The 15,169-nt window shown below is 47.0% G+C and overlaps 1 protein-coding gene across 1 annotated transcript; it reads left to right on the forward strand.

The window, feature by feature from the left end:
- Positions 1–326: 326 nt before the first annotated feature.
- Positions 327–14,231, forward strand: LOC149335267 (peroxidasin homolog). Its single transcript, XM_089553901.1, has 12 exons — positions 327–555; positions 1,746–1,943; positions 2,837–2,959; positions 3,611–3,712; positions 4,849–4,959; positions 7,182–7,317; positions 8,865–9,074; positions 10,010–10,144; positions 11,834–12,058; positions 12,203–12,372; positions 13,318–13,423; positions 14,098–14,231. Exons 1-12 carry the CDS (start codon positions 327–329, stop codon positions 14,156–14,158), a joined length of 1,806 nt encoding a protein of 601 aa, XP_089410027.1. The 3' UTR covers positions 14,159–14,231.
- Positions 14,232–15,169: the final 938 nt, after the last annotated feature.

Genomic DNA, 15,169 nt, shown 5'->3' on the forward strand with positions numbered 1-15,169 from the left:
CAGACGACGCCGCTGCCCCTAGCGTTACCATTGGCTGCGCCGTCGGCCAAAGACTCCCAGTAGTCCTTGCGAAAGCGCGTGACTCGGATAGCGAGGGCCTCTCCTGTTTTCCTTTCCCCATGGGTAGGAGGATCAGATTAGAAGTTTGACGAGATAAATTGGCCACAGTTGGCACGAGACAGTGGTAATGGCGAAATATGGGAGAGGCCTTTGTCCTGCAGTGGACATGGGCTGATAATGATGCTGACTTACCGAGCATTACAATCAATAGCGACTGACCCCTCATCGTTCGTTCTTACTCGTCTCTCCTGACGCCGCATTGAAGCATGGACTCCCACATCGAAGTGTCAACAGAGGCGCCGTCTGGCGCCAACGTGAGCTTCCGCGAGACCACAGACGTGGCTACAAGATGCGCGCCCACGACGGCGAAGAGAGCGTGCGACCCGACGAAACCGTACTCCGAGTTGGACGGCAGCTGCAACAACTTGGACCATCCGGACTGGGGCGAGAGCTACGCCTGCCTTCGGAGACTGCTCGAACCGGCGTACGGAGAAGGTGAGCGGAGCGACAGCCTCAGATTCGCTGCATGCCTGTTTGAATGCATCGTGTTTGTGAAGCTTGTTCGCTGGATAAACTTTTGTGCCTACTCAGTGGAAGTAAATGATAGAGAAAGGCCGATATCATCGAAGAAAACGTATCGTGCGAGACTTCGTAGATTCACATGTTCACTTGCCGCTTTGAACGATCGAACGAATGAACGAACGAATGAACGAACGAATGAATGAACGAATGAAGGAATGAACGAACGAACGAACGAACGAATGAACGAACGAACGAACGAACGAATGAATGAATGAATGAATGAATGAATGAATGAGTTTGAGGGTTTGGGCAACCAAGGCAACTAAAAGACAAAAGGCACCATACCTAGGGTTAATAATATTTTAAAAGCCATGCCGGCGAATAGTTAGGAAGTAAATATCTCAGTTGGTAGATAGACACTCAGAATATAAAGCGCCGGAAACCTTCGTGCGCTTTTCAGGGAAGCAATCTCACAGGTAGCCGCAGGCGAAAAACGAACGAAACACAGCACGGCGCTCAACAGAAATTCTGTCGGTTGCGTTGGTTTGTTCACATATCACAGTCTGCGGAGCGGTCATTTTGATTTCTGCTGGATAAAAATTAATTAGTGCATGAACCGGTTCCAATGGCCTAAATTTTTATAAGTAATCAAAACGATTTTCCTTGTTTTCTGTTTTTATAGCCTTTTTTTTCAACACTTAGTGAGCTGAAGGGTTCTTTCAAGGGCCCTTGAGATTCCAGTGACCAGTTGCGAACAGCAAGCGGTAACCAGCCCTCTACAACTTCCGTCCCGTAAAAATATTATAGTCGGACTCAAGCCAAGAAAAGAGCGGCTTTTTCCTGTAAAAGCACCCCTTTCCAGCCAATGGCGTCGGCAGATTCTCATGAATCTGCTAGTGGTTATGAAGGGAGCGGCGTGACAATGCAGAGAGGGGACTATCCCTTTTCATCTGCCACTTCCTACAATGTCACGCTAGCAGGTTCATGAGGATCGGCCGACGCCATTGGCTGGATGGGGGGTCCTTCGACGGGGAAAAGCCGCTTTTTTCTTGAGTTGTATACCAGTATAGTTGGAACGTTTCTATGTTCTTACGCAAACACTGACTTGGTTTTTCCCGCAAGGAGGAAATAGTGAGCTCTCTGGTTTTCTTCCCGCGGCGCAGGAGCCGGTAAGGTTCGGTTGGCCAAAAGCGGGAGAGCCCTTCCCTCGCCTAGGCTCATCTCTGCCACGATCCACAGCCAAGAAGGATCCACGCCCGACCAGCGGCGAACTCACATGCTGATGGCCTTCGGACAGTTCTTCGCCCACGACGTCACCCTCACGCCCAACAGGCCCCTCAGCCGCATCGAGATCAACCAAGGCATGCGCAGAAACTCATCTTAATCATTTGCTTCGCCCTATGAATATTTTTCGAAAAGAAGCCATTAATAGCAGGGGTTTCAATGAACTATGGTCACGTGGCGTGCTATGGTGTAGTAGCAACTGGACTTCCAGAAAATATGAATAATTTCGCTACCGATGCACCAGTTCTTTCACAAGTTTCATTTAAAGCGGATAGTACACACCTCAAGAGTATGGACTCTGCATCTGACGAGGTCAACTTAGAGTGCACCATTAATGCAATTAAATGGCCTCGTTGATCTACTATACTCTGCGACAACTTACCTGGCAGTGGAGCAGGGACTACGGACCCGAAACACGCCCTCTTTTTCTAGGCAGCGGTATATAATCCCTGTTTATTAGTTTTCCCTAAGGCCTAGTTTATTGTCAACATTCGTTGTTTAAGACCTATTTGTAATACAACTGTCAAATTTCAGCTTTGAAAGTGAAGGAACAAACAGCTTTCTTGGTTACAAAATCTTTTTTTTTTGCGAGTACTTCTAGTTACAAAAAGATTCCATAGATGGCGCCAGCTACCCTCAGCGACAATGTGAAGGTACCGCAGAGACAGCAGCGCTCCAGGTGCCAGGCGCACCGGTGCAACAGAACTGTTTGGAGGAATGACACAGTTACCGATGTTCTACTTCTATAGCCCACCTTTCCTTGGCAAGATAACCTGTCACCTAGTGGGTGAGTTTTGTAGGGACATCGCTGCTGGCAGTTACTTCATCAATAAAGAGAGCGATGGGCTTCTGGAAGTGAACGGGCCTAAGCTTCATTTGAGTGTGACACCTTTGGGTTCCATCAGCATCAACTAATTACCCTTCTTGAGGCTAAAAGTTATTGAACATTTTCGTGCTGTTGCTTTTCAAGGGATCGATATGACGACGGGAGCACTTCCAATTCACGTTCCCGACAATGATCCATTCTATGGCCCGTTCAATCACACCAAGATCGACTTCCAGCGCTCCGTGCCTTGTTCCAGGTGCCGTTCAGGTAAGCGTACGTCTTTCAGTATTGTTTAAAGCAAAATGGACGTTTGTTTCTTTTTGTTATTATTTTTATGAGTTAACATTTCCTTCTCAGTAGGCTACATAGTACCAATCTGCAAAGCAATTCAACACGACGCAACATTTCATTAGAAAAATTTAAATGAAATTCAGAACTTTACGGCATGCATAAGCGAGTGCCTTTAAGGAAATTATTGTAGTGCATTTATCATTTGAACTTTAACCGCACGCATGTAAAATAGACACGGTTTGTTGACTGATGTCTTGCGAACACCATGCCTTCAAAACGATTAAAAGAGGCAGCTATTGGCGAAGCGTATATACATGTATATTACAGCAGTAAAACAGCAGAATCTGAGCTTCGAGCAGTTTGTTCTTGCGCCTGGTATCAAATAATAATAAAAAAATGACCCCTCACTCTTACTGTGAAGGGCCGTTCCATAGAAGTAAGATACTTACTGTTTTTTTTTTTTCAGTTGGTGTGTTTTCACCATGAGGAATTTATTTCCCGACGACACCAGAATTCAAACCTTTCTTCTTTTTTTTTGTATTCACGGTAATGAATCGCTATTGTAATGAAGCCACATCTGTAAAGCAGCCTGCTCAGAATTCCTGCAGAGTTTGTTTTTTCTCCCAGGTTCCCGGGAACAGCACAATTCGAGGACATCATATATCGACGCCTCGCAGGTCTACGGAGTGAACGAAGACACCACCCGCGTGCTTCGCGAGTTCAAAGGCGGTACGTGATTTACCTACCTTGTTGGAGTCATAACGACCAGCTAGAATATCAGCATGTATCGTGCCAACAGTGAGGAGCAGCTTTTTGTAGTAGTGCTTAGTCTGTTAAATACGTTCAGAAATATAGTTTTTCTTTATGGAAGTCAGTTTTTTTTTCAGTTCAGAGGTTGGTACATACACCCCAAGGTAGCACTCAGCTTTACTGCTGTATTTGCAACTACTTGTCAGACTCCTGGTGCTGGTCACATGATAGAGTCTTGGAAAGGTCTGCAATAAATATCGGCATACCAAGAAGTTCATTGGTCCTAATTCATCTGTCTGCTTGTAAACAAATGTTCGTGCTTCCTATAATGTAAAGAAAACTTCTTGGAAAGATGTTATTTACGTAAAAACAGCAGGAATATGAAAAGGAAATAGCGCTAGTTTTAAGAACGCACGTACTTAGATTACTGATCGTGTTTGTTTTTAGCTTACAGCAAGAACGGAGGGGCTATGACAGCAACTTTTTTTGGCAATAGGGCGGAAGCTATGGAGCCGAAAGACGCAGTCGCTTTCTAAGCAATGGAATATAATCCCCGTTTGGTGGTACTTGTTTTATCTTAAGATATAGTATATTGCGAATGGTTGTTGTTTAAGGCGCATTCCTAATAAAACTGCCAGCTTTCAAATTTCAAAGTCAAGCAAAGAACAGTGTTCTCGATATACACAAATCTGCTAGTAACGTCTAGTTACATGCAGCTTCCACAGATGGCGCCAGCTGCATAAGCGAAGTACCGAGGAGAGAGCTACGAGAGAGGCGGCCAGGCTCCCTGTCGTCCAGGCGAAATATTTGGCAGAATGACACAGTTAGAAGGTTCCGCCTCTGTGAACTTCATTTTATTACCAAGAAAAGCTGTCACCAAGTACAGCTCCCGAATTTCTTCGCAAATCGTACGACTGGCTGGCCGAGACAACAATGAGAAGCTATAGCTCAAGAAGTATAAGATAAACACAGGCTCAGAACTAGCGTGGTGTAGCGACAACTAGTACTGTAGAGAAGAGAGTCCTGCTGGGGACCACCCGACTTAATGTGGCGGTGGTCGCGATGATGATGATAATGACAGCTGTAGCTGTTGTTGCCATATATTTGCACCGCAGGTCTTATGAGGTCCCTGTCCCTGAACGGCGAAGCTCTTCTTCCGCCCAGCATGGATCCGGCGATGGACAACTGCAGCCAGCATGCAGACACGGGGATGTGCTTCCAAGCTGGTACTGTAAATGCAAACCTTTCCTCGTCGATGAACGACACCCTTGTGGTTGAAGGGTTGGCGGGAACGCCAGTGCCCGGTGCAGTTTTTTACCTGTAATGGAAGCAGCCACGTTGCTCGAGGATATCATGTCCGTTATCCGCATTACGTCAGTTTTCATTACTTTGTCTTAACCCCACTGCCACTATTCAAAATCAATGGAAATTATAGTAGAAACCGCGGAATCGTTCAATGAGTCGCTGGAAATCCACTGGACTACATGGCAGCTGCGTCTCTCTAAGGCATGGTCTGGCTGCATTGCTTCTGTTATTACGGTTACAGCGTAGCACCTATCACGGAAGGCTCATTCGAAGTTATCTGCAGTGGCCGCTATGAGGGGAGATATTTTCCTTTAATGGCTTGGAAACATGCAATCGTAACGAAAACAAACAAGAACATAGGAGGAAAACTGTTATGTTCAAAAGGCATGGAAGTCAACTACCGTCACATTGAGGTTCCTGCTGACCAATGTGGGGTGGAAACACCTTTGACGCGTTCTTTCCTATATGCCGTTTAGGCAGCCCTGGTCAAAGAGAACACCGTTGTTCAGCAGTTAAACGGTTGTGGACTGTATTTTTCGCGCCTTCATGTCATTGTTCTGAATGTACACGCTCGCCCACTATTGGGGTGTAGACGCAAACGCGTCCGGCGAGGCCGCTCATCGAAGGGAAGTAGCGCAGGCATAAAGAGGCACAGAAGAGGTGCTTCGCGTCGACGCGGCGACCCTGTACATGCTAACACAATGCGTAAATTCTAGTGATTGCTGGAAACATACCGGCGCCTCGCAGTGTATCATGTTTGGGATAATCCCTGAGCAGTAGGTTTCAACAGTAGGAATATTTATGTCAACACCAATTAGGGGCTGAAACAAAAGAGAGCTGAGCATTTTTTCTCGACTCTCCGGATAGGTGTAACGATTACTTTTAGTCCGGGGCTCAAACTAGGGCCAGTAGAATTTAATTAAGCAGCCTGCTCAGTGTACGAATAAGTGCGCTCCACGCAGCATATCTCTCTGCTCTTCTATGACTTAGTGAATTTACATCTCGGTTCAATAGAGTGTTTTCACTCAACGCACACTAACCAGCGTGCACGTAGACTATGGTTCAGTGGTTACGGCGCTCGGTTGCTAAACGCAAGGGCGCGGGTTCAAACCAGGCAGCGGCCGCGGCGGCCGCGTTTCGAGCGAGGCTGAAAGCAAAAGGCGCCGGTGTGCTTTGAAATGTAAGTTCACGCGAAATATCCCCAGGTGGTCGAAGTTATTCCGGAGACCAACACTACGTAATCCCTTTCTTCCTTACCCCTTCCTTGATCCTTACCCCTTCCTTACCCCTTCCCAATTGGTGTGGTACAGGTGCCCACCGAGAAGTGAGACAGTTACCGTGACCTTTCTTCAGAGCCAGTTCAAATTTTTTTTTATTTATACTCGGTCAACCGGAAACCTACTACGTGTGCGTTTTGGCAGGTGTGCCCCCCCCCCCCCCCTGCCTTTACCTCCATGTGGAATTTCGAGAAAGCACATCGGCAACAGCAGCGAGTTGCTGTACGACTGTCTGGTTGTACCAAAGCTCTCTAATCATACCCAACGTCCCTCGGCATCACCAGCAGGCACCATCTGTCAGCCGAGAATAGTGTACACCACATGTGACTAAATTGGATATGCATAGTAGCGCAAGACAACAAAGACGACAGGCTAGAAGACGGGACGGAAAGTCTGTCGTCTTTGTTGGATTGTACGTATATACGAAACCAACTAGCCCAACTTTCCGTTATTTTCAACAGAATTGGAACTTACTCTTGTAACTGAGAGAACACTAAACTCATCCCTGAAATGGTGCGCGAAGATTTTGATACTGATGGTTTATTCTTCCTACGTGTTACAGAATCTAACTCCTAAAGCACGCTCTGAGCTCTCACCGAAGAGTTTTGACGACCATAGGAAGGGCGCAGGGTATACCAAATATTCAAAATTCCCGCGGTAATTTTTGATGCCCAGCGCCATGCGGCACGTGGTGGTAGCCGCACGAACTAGAAGCGCTTGTTCATATTTCCTGGGTTTGTGCGGCCTCAAAAAACGGTCATGTTACACTTCATCCGTTCACATCCCTCTGCTCAGAGGGCATGCACAGAGCTGCATGTAGGAAGTTTACAATAAGCGAGCATTCGATGCAAAGCTGGACTTTGCAGGGGATGCGAGGACGAACCAGAACGTGGGCCAGGTCACAATGCACACCATCTGGATGCGTGAGCACAACAGGATTGCCGCCAAGCTACGGGCCGTCAACCCCGGCTGGGATTATGAGCGCCTTTTCCAGGTCACGAGGCAAGCATAAACATACACAACAATTCTGGACAAAAGGATTTTTAGAACGGTAAAGAGTTTATATCCTGTATTTGTACATAGTGTATATCCCCGCCCTACAAGTATCCTTTCTTACTATCACTACCCCCTTTCTTTCCTTCTCCCTGTCCTCTTATTCCCGCTAGCCGCAGCTCAGGTGATTCAGGTTTCGATGGCAGATGCCGCGGCTAGCGACATCTTTTCCTTCGATTGTTATTTTTTATTAATAATAAATAACCACTAACACCAAACAGCAACAAACAGTTTATTGACACAATTTTTTCATATATTGTAAAATTTCTCTATAACGATCAATATAACTGCGGATATCCCCTCGGCAGGCTTTCGTTTTTTTGCTATTAACGTTATTGCCATCGCCAAAAGCATTCTCCATTGGTTTTCTATGGCAGTCCTAAGTGCTCGATGCGACCGAGTGAAACACTACAAAAGAAAGATTTTGCTGCACATCGGAAGAATGGAGCATTACCTTCAATATTTCAGCAACAGTGCCTTACAAAATTCAAACATTCAAAATATTTTATCTAAGAATATTGGACATGTGGCCGCTCGAATAGGCTTCCTGAGCTTCCGTTAAAAACCGGAGTGGAACGTCGACCAAAGCCAGCTTCTTTTATACTCGAGGTTGAACGTGTCGAGTTTCAATTTATTCTTTTTTTGCGTGTTTCCTTCTTTTTCTGCTTCTCCAGTTGAATGCCAGGTTTGATGACGGCTGTAAGTTACGAGATTAGGACTTGTTCACCACCTAGTGAGCCAATGAATTATAGACTGAACACATCAGCCCTTCCGTGTATGTACACGTGGATGAATGAAACACACACATGCGAGAACACACGAAGGGGTCTCGACAAGGGGAGTTTGAAGACTGGACATTCTGAGATCCGCAACGGAAAGCAAAACGTGTACATTAACTTGTTCTTAATTTGCGATTGCAGCAGCCAAATGTCTTGCGGATATTGTACGTTCCACATACCCAAACACACGCCTGCTATGAGAGGAACACCTTACACTGTTTCACATTATATGGCCAAAACATGCAATCCCAAACCCACAGTACCAAACCCACAACGTGAGCAGTGGGCGGCCGTGCTGTCCAGTTTAAGCCTAGACAATCAAAGACAGCTGGTTCAGCGGGCGCAGCAAACAACAAGAAAGCCACCACATGCAAGAAAGCATAGTCCGTGAGGCGCTTCCCGCCGCACTGTGGCGCTATTTTAAACGCATGATCATAACAGTACAAATGTATGAGACTTTGATCTTAATCATAAAATTCTTTCACTCCCGACAGGACGCACTGAGATGCAGGTATGAAATGACATGTTCAGTTTTCACACAGGAAAGAATTCTTTTACTTCTACATTGCACATGAAAATGTCTCGTCTTAGGAGAAATCTGTGTGGAACGAAAAAAAAAAGTACGATTTTCGTTTACAAACTTATTGAGTAATCATTCGTCGGATGGTGATGTGTTCCCTTTAATACTACAGCTAACTGTATACTCACCGTGCGCAGGAGGATCGTGCAGGCTCGTCTGCAGCACATCGTTTTCGGCGAGTGGGTGCCTGCCGTGCTGGGCGAAGCCCTGGCCGCCCGATACGGCCTGCGTCCCAAACTGGACGGTTACACCCGCTACGACCCGAGCGTGGACGCCACGCTCCTCAACGAGTTCGCTGGCGCCGCGCTACGCTTCGGCCACACAATCGTCAACAGGCGCTTCTACCTGTAAGGCGCACACGTCTTTCCTTTGTTAGCTAGTCGCAATGCTTCCGTCTATAGTAGTAGGAGTAGTTTGTGGAAAATTAGGTTTGCAGCCGCTGAATAAATGGAGAGAACAGGGACGGTTCGGAACTAGCACGGATTTTCTGATCCCAAAAAGGCGGACAGGGCGAGTCCTGGCTTATCTCGTCTGTCTCGTTGTGACCAAGGAATCTGTACAAGTTCCGAAGCATCGATCTTCATCTTGACTTCGTCTGTGGCTGTAGATCTCATTTTCTGGTTCCAATGCCTGTCCAGACTAATTTTTCGTCAATCCTTGACTAGAAATAGCTGTTGTCAGTGGCAACTAGTGCTGGCAGTAGCTGCAGCACGGCAGAAACAGCAGCAGCAGCAGTGGTAGTAGTAGTAGTAGTAGTAGTAGTAGTAGCAGTAGTAGTAGTAGTAGTAGTAGTAGTAGTAGTAGTAGTAGTAGTAGTGGGGGTGGTGGTGGTAGTTATAGTAATAGTAGTAGTAGTAGTAGCAGTAGTAGTAGTAGTTGTAGTAGTAGTATAGTAGTAGTAGTAGTAGTAGTGGGGGTGGTGGTGGTAGTTATAGTAATAGTAGTATAGTGGTAGTGGTAGTAGTAGTAGCAGTAGTGATACCAATAGTTACACTAGCGGCAGGGATAGTAGTACGACTTCTTCTATGTCGTAACAAAAACTAAATGACATCTCCATTTCGCAAACACGTGATCCCTCTTGTGAGCACAGAGCATCGAGAACTGCAGTGTTCACCTGCTAAGAAAGGAAATTTTTACATCTGTAGTCACGTTATTAAGGTGTGTGGTCCATCCCTCCATCTGTGTGTCTGTCTGTCGGAGGGCGGGAGTGTATAACGATCTATTCAGTGAGGGTGAGGAAGGGATATGAGAAACTACGCTACCAAGGCGCTTTCCTTTCCAGGCTGAACGCGAACTGGAGCGAAGTGGGTTTCGAGAGGCTGACGCGTCGCTTCTTCGCTCCGTTTCCGACTACCAAGGCACTCTGGGACCAGGTGGCTCGAGGGTTGGTCCGCCAGCCCATGACCGCCTTCAGCAGGTTAGTGGAAAAGTCAACGAAACTTCTAACAATGTGAAGAGTGCGAAAGGCTTCGGTGAGAGAAGCGAGCGACACGAATGCCGACTAGCGACTAAAAATATTTATTGCAGCTGTGCAATGTGCCTTAAACAAAGGGGTAGAAATCACAAAAAGCTGAGAGAACCCGAGGCCACAAAGACCGAAGATGGTTTGGTTTATGGGGTTTAACGTCCCAAAGCGACTAAGGCTATGAGAGACGCCGTAGTGGAGGGCTCCGGAAATTTCGACCACCTGGGGTTCTTTAACGTGCACTGACATCGCACAGTACACGGGCCTCGAATTTCTCCTCCAAAGAAATTCAGCCGCCGCGGCCGGGATCGAACCCGCGTCTTTCGGGCCAGCAGCCGAGCACCATAGCCACTGAGCCACCGCGGCGGCCACAAAGACCGAAGAGTAAAAGTTGGACGTTGCTTAACATATATTTAAAGGTGCTTTCAGACTAGCGGACCGGGTCGCAGACGACCGGCGCGGACCACCTGCCACGTGACGCAAACGTCACTCCTGTGAGTGAGCTTGAGCATGATGCGCTCAATCTGATTCGGCGCAGGTCGCTCACGGTCGCTCGGAGCAATGACGTTTGCGTCACGTGGCAGGCGCACTGCATGGATCGTCCACAACCGGTCCGCTAGTCTGAATCCACCTTAAGACTACAGTGCGATAGCATTGAAGGTCCCTCCCTTGCAAGTACTCCTCTTTCACGCATTCGTCGATCGCTGGGAGTCCTCACACCGCTCCTGGCGCAGCATCGTGGCCGCCGAGATCTGCTGCGGCGCCGCGCCAAGCAAAAGCGCGCTTCGATCGCGGAGGCCACGGCAGCATTTAAGCGATGCATCACTTCCCCGGCAGGTGGCTGTTTCAAACAAAGCCATCGGTAGAAAGGCGTAGTAACTCTCTCACTTCTCGGTGAACACATCAACCGCGCCGCGAGGGAAGGGATGAAAGGGGGAGTGAAAGAAGGAAGAGAGAAAGAGGTGCTGTACCTAAAGTTCCTAGATCAGATTTGCTAATTTTCAAAAACCAATTCCGTATGCTGTGCGATGTCTGTGAATGTTAAAAGAGCCTATTTGGTCCAAATTGTTCAGAAGACTACGGTACTGCTAAAGCTCCGAGCTTATCTAGAGGCTTTAGCCATACCGTAGTCTCCGGAATAATTTGGACCAAATAGGCTCTTTTAACATTCACTGACATCGCACAGCATAATGAATTACTCCTCCCTTATGAGTAATTACTCCCTTATTACAAATCTACTCCACCCTTGGGGATTCCCCTAAACATTTGACCATTAATTTTGAGGAAAGGAAATGGCGCAGTATAATTGTCTCACATCTCGGTGGAAACCCAAACTGCGCCATAAGGGAAGGGAAGAATGTGGGAGTGAAAGAAGAAAAGAGTAAAGAGAGAAAGTGGTGCCGTAGTGGAGGTCTCCGGAATAATTTCGACCACGTGGGGATCTTCACATCGCACAGCAAACGGCAGTATGGCTGGGATACCTTCTCTGCTGTGCCCTTAACGCTAACAAACAGCGAAAAAATGCTGAGCAATACGAAAAACGCTCCAGGGAAAACGACACCTTTATCGTTATGCCTTGACGGCTTTTGCTATGCAATTTACCGCTGTTTATTAACTCCATCTTGGTTGTTGCCTATGCAGGCATGGCGACCGCGCTCTGACTTTGATGGCGCTATCGCGGCCCGGTGACCTGTTCGGCGTGGACCTGTTCGCCACCGACATTCAGCGCGGTCGAGACAACGGGATCAGGCCGTACGCCGACTACGTCCGGCTCTGCCACGGCCTCAACCTCACCACCTTTGAAGACCTACACCTTCACGGACTCATGTCTGAGGAGGTGGCCACAATGTTCGCGAAAGTTTACGAGTGAGTGAGCGAGCCTCCGACATGATCACTTAGCTTGAAATTAGCCTCGGAGAAGTGTCAGCATAAGCGAGAATGCAGTCCCATTTACAGCAGAGTTTTTGGCGCCACTTCATTACTTCCGGAATGGCTCTGGTCCTTACGCAGGGACGTCCGGGACGTCGACTTTTTCTCGGGGGCCATTAGCGAGTACCCACTGGGCAACGCCAGCATGGGACCGACCATAGCCTGCATCACCGTGGACTCGCTGGCCAGACTCAAGTGGGGCGACCGCTTCTACTACGAGCATGCAGGGCAGGCCGGATCCTTCACGCCTGGTACATACGCATCCCAATCCTTCTTATGCTCTTTCCAGTGTACGCTAGCGCCATCCCAGTGATATCTCTCGGTGATGTGCCTACTAAGTGTGACATGCTCGTAGGCCCCATCGCGCTTGTTCAGACGATGGGACTTGGTACACTTGCATATTTCTTGCCAGCAGGTACAGACGGGCAAATATGTTCTACAACACGTGGCCCTGCTGCTGTCGCGCATACGAACTTCGCTGCCGTCCTCTTTTCTACAAATGTTATTTCATCGGACCTAGTTTAGTGACGGCTGGTTGTAGAAAAGAGAAAGAATCAACATGAAGTAGAAATATTATAGCGCAAACAAAGACACGAACAAGAGAGACGAAACACACACACCACACACAATCGCTTGTGTGTGTGTTTCGTCTCTCTTGTCCGTGTCTTTGTTTGCGCTATAACATTTCTACTTCAAGATGAACTACCAACTCGCCCAACAGGAAGTTTTAATGAAGCATCAACAGTAACTATGCCGTCCTGAAGCCAAGGGACATCAGTGAATCAACCATTTTATGACGACATTGCAGAGATTCGGCTTCTGAGGGAAACTGATTACTCGATGAGCCTGCTTAAAACAAACGTGGCTGTGCCTATTGCGAGAGCTACTTAAAACATAAGTAAGCGCACTGTGGAGAAGTTATGCTCATCGTAGCAATACGACGTGTTTGGTAGCGATAATCCGCGAAAAATATAGTCGTGTCGCCAGAACACAAGGCAAGATACCACGCTGCTTGAAGGAAAGCTGGAATCGGTAAAACCGTGTAACCACGGCAAAACAAATCTAGCCTAACGAAATCTCGTAGCATCATATGGTTAACCATCGCCGTGTTCGGTGGACATCAAGGCCACTGAAAGCATCAGCAGTGCAGGTTCCGACTAAGTAATTTCTCATCTCCTTTCCATTCGCCCTGACAGCTCAACTACGCACTATTCGGGAGACCACACTCGCCAAAGTCATCTGCGAGGATACCCAAGGGACGCACCGGATTCAGCGAAACGTCTTTCTTCTGCCCAGTGAAGAGTAGGTTTTCTTACTTAAATCACCTTCCTGTTTTCCGGCCAAAGCACCCGCACAATTAACTGGACCTTGTATAGACTGGGGATGATCGTCGATCGGCTTGTTCGGAGAAAAAGAATTATATGAAGATTGAGGCAACGAAAGCACACTGAAGTTAGCCGGGACGAAGACGCATGATGAAATTGAGCAAGCGAATCGATTTATGTGAGCTTAGTCATTCGCGATGTTTCATTTAGTGAATCGGGTGATAGTTAGGGCGATTAGGTTGAATTTCAAGCTTGGGGAAGAAAAGTCCAAACCGAAATAGTTGTTTTGATACGTGATCGAGCAGAACGCCTGACCCCCTCTATCCCAGCCACCTCCACACCCCCTGCGTTCTCCCAGAGACCTGAGCATTTCAATTAGTTTAGTTGATTTACCAACAACGCACGGAAGTAAAATAGTTAGCCTACTTGGTATAACTCCGCTATAATCCTTATAAAAAGCCCACCTGCAATTGCGCTCCAGAGCTTAGTGGAAGCGAAGAACACGTTGTTACTTTCAACCTTTCCGTAAGTCACATTGGACATTGCTCAGTGAACATAGGGTTCCTTATATGCAGTATCGCAATGGTAGCAAATCTTATCAATATCATCACGCTATTTGACCACATATGAATAATATATTTCTTTTTACAGGAACCCCGTGGTGTACTGTTCCGACTTACCAGACATCGGCGTGAATCTCTGGGTGGAATAATCGGCTAAGCATGTATGGCGGCCCACCATTGCGAACAACATAAACAGTGCGGAAAACGCGAACAAGTGTGTCCCTTCCTGCGAGTGCTTTGTTTTTAGCCATTCCTGAGAACAGGAATGTACTTTCAGCTTTCACACGCGTGCACTCTGGTACCTAAACAAGGCACAGAGGCAGAAAAGGTAACCAGAATTTTTGTAATAAACATATCATCCGACCTGATTCCGCTACAGGTACGAGAGACATCGAATATTTACTTTGCTCTCGGTGGTATGTGTAAGTTGTTCTTCACAATGTGATAGCGAGAGACTACTCGCTCGGCCGCATCCTTATTCGCCTGAAAATTTTTTGCGGTTTGGTTTGGTCTATGGGGTTTAAAGTCCCAAAGCGACTGAGGCTATGAGAGACGCCGTAGTGGAGGGCTCCGGAAATTTCGACCACCTGGGGTTTTCATCGTCTCCAACTGCCTTGATTGTTTCGCCTATATGCATTTCTTTAATATTAGAGTCATGTACTCCTGTGCTATCTCACCTGTTGCACAGGGTTCTCAAACTCTCAAAACTACTTCTTTTTCATTTTTTAGTGCTTGTGATCGCACTTTGCTTATCTAAGTCTAAGGTATTTCGATGCAGACCATCTATTGAACACTCGTTGTTCAGTAATAGTTATGCCTTGAATCCTGGGAATTATTTACTGTAACCAATATTTATTCTCCTCAAGTTTGAAAGAAAAGGTTGCGGTCTATTTCGATATGTATTTTGGTGCAGACGATCTGTTAAGACATTCTTTGATCAGTAATAGTTATGCCTTGGATCCTTGGAATTATTTGCTATAACCGACATTTACTATTCACAAGTTTGAAGCAAAAGGTTGCGGTTTTAGATATGTCCTCAATAAACCAAAGATAACAGCCGGAAGAAGCAGATCACCCACTGTTGCAGGCAGAGATTTGCTCTAGACGCTGCACGTCTAGTGCATGATCAGTGTGCTGGGAAAGGACGGTGTAGAAACTGG

The sequence above is a fragment of the Amblyomma mixtum genome, chromosome 7 (genome assembly GCF_055824585.1).
Source record: "Amblyomma mixtum isolate Tamu chromosome 7, ASM5582458v1, whole genome shotgun sequence".
Classification (NCBI taxonomy): domain Eukaryota; kingdom Metazoa; phylum Arthropoda; class Arachnida; order Ixodida; family Ixodidae; genus Amblyomma; species Amblyomma mixtum.

Coding starts and splice junctions, on each gene's coding strand:
- LOC149335267 (XM_089553901.1), top strand. CDS start 327: ATGGACTCCCACATCGAAGTGTCAACAGAGGCGCCGTCTGGCGCCAAC. Junction 12,059..12,202: donor ATGTTCGCGAAAGTTTACGA/GTGAGTGAGCGA, acceptor GTCCTTACGCAG/GGACGTCCGGGACGTCGACT. Junction 12,373..13,317: donor GGCCGGATCCTTCACGCCTG/GTACATACGCAT, acceptor TCGCCCTGACAG/CTCAACTACGCACTATTCGG.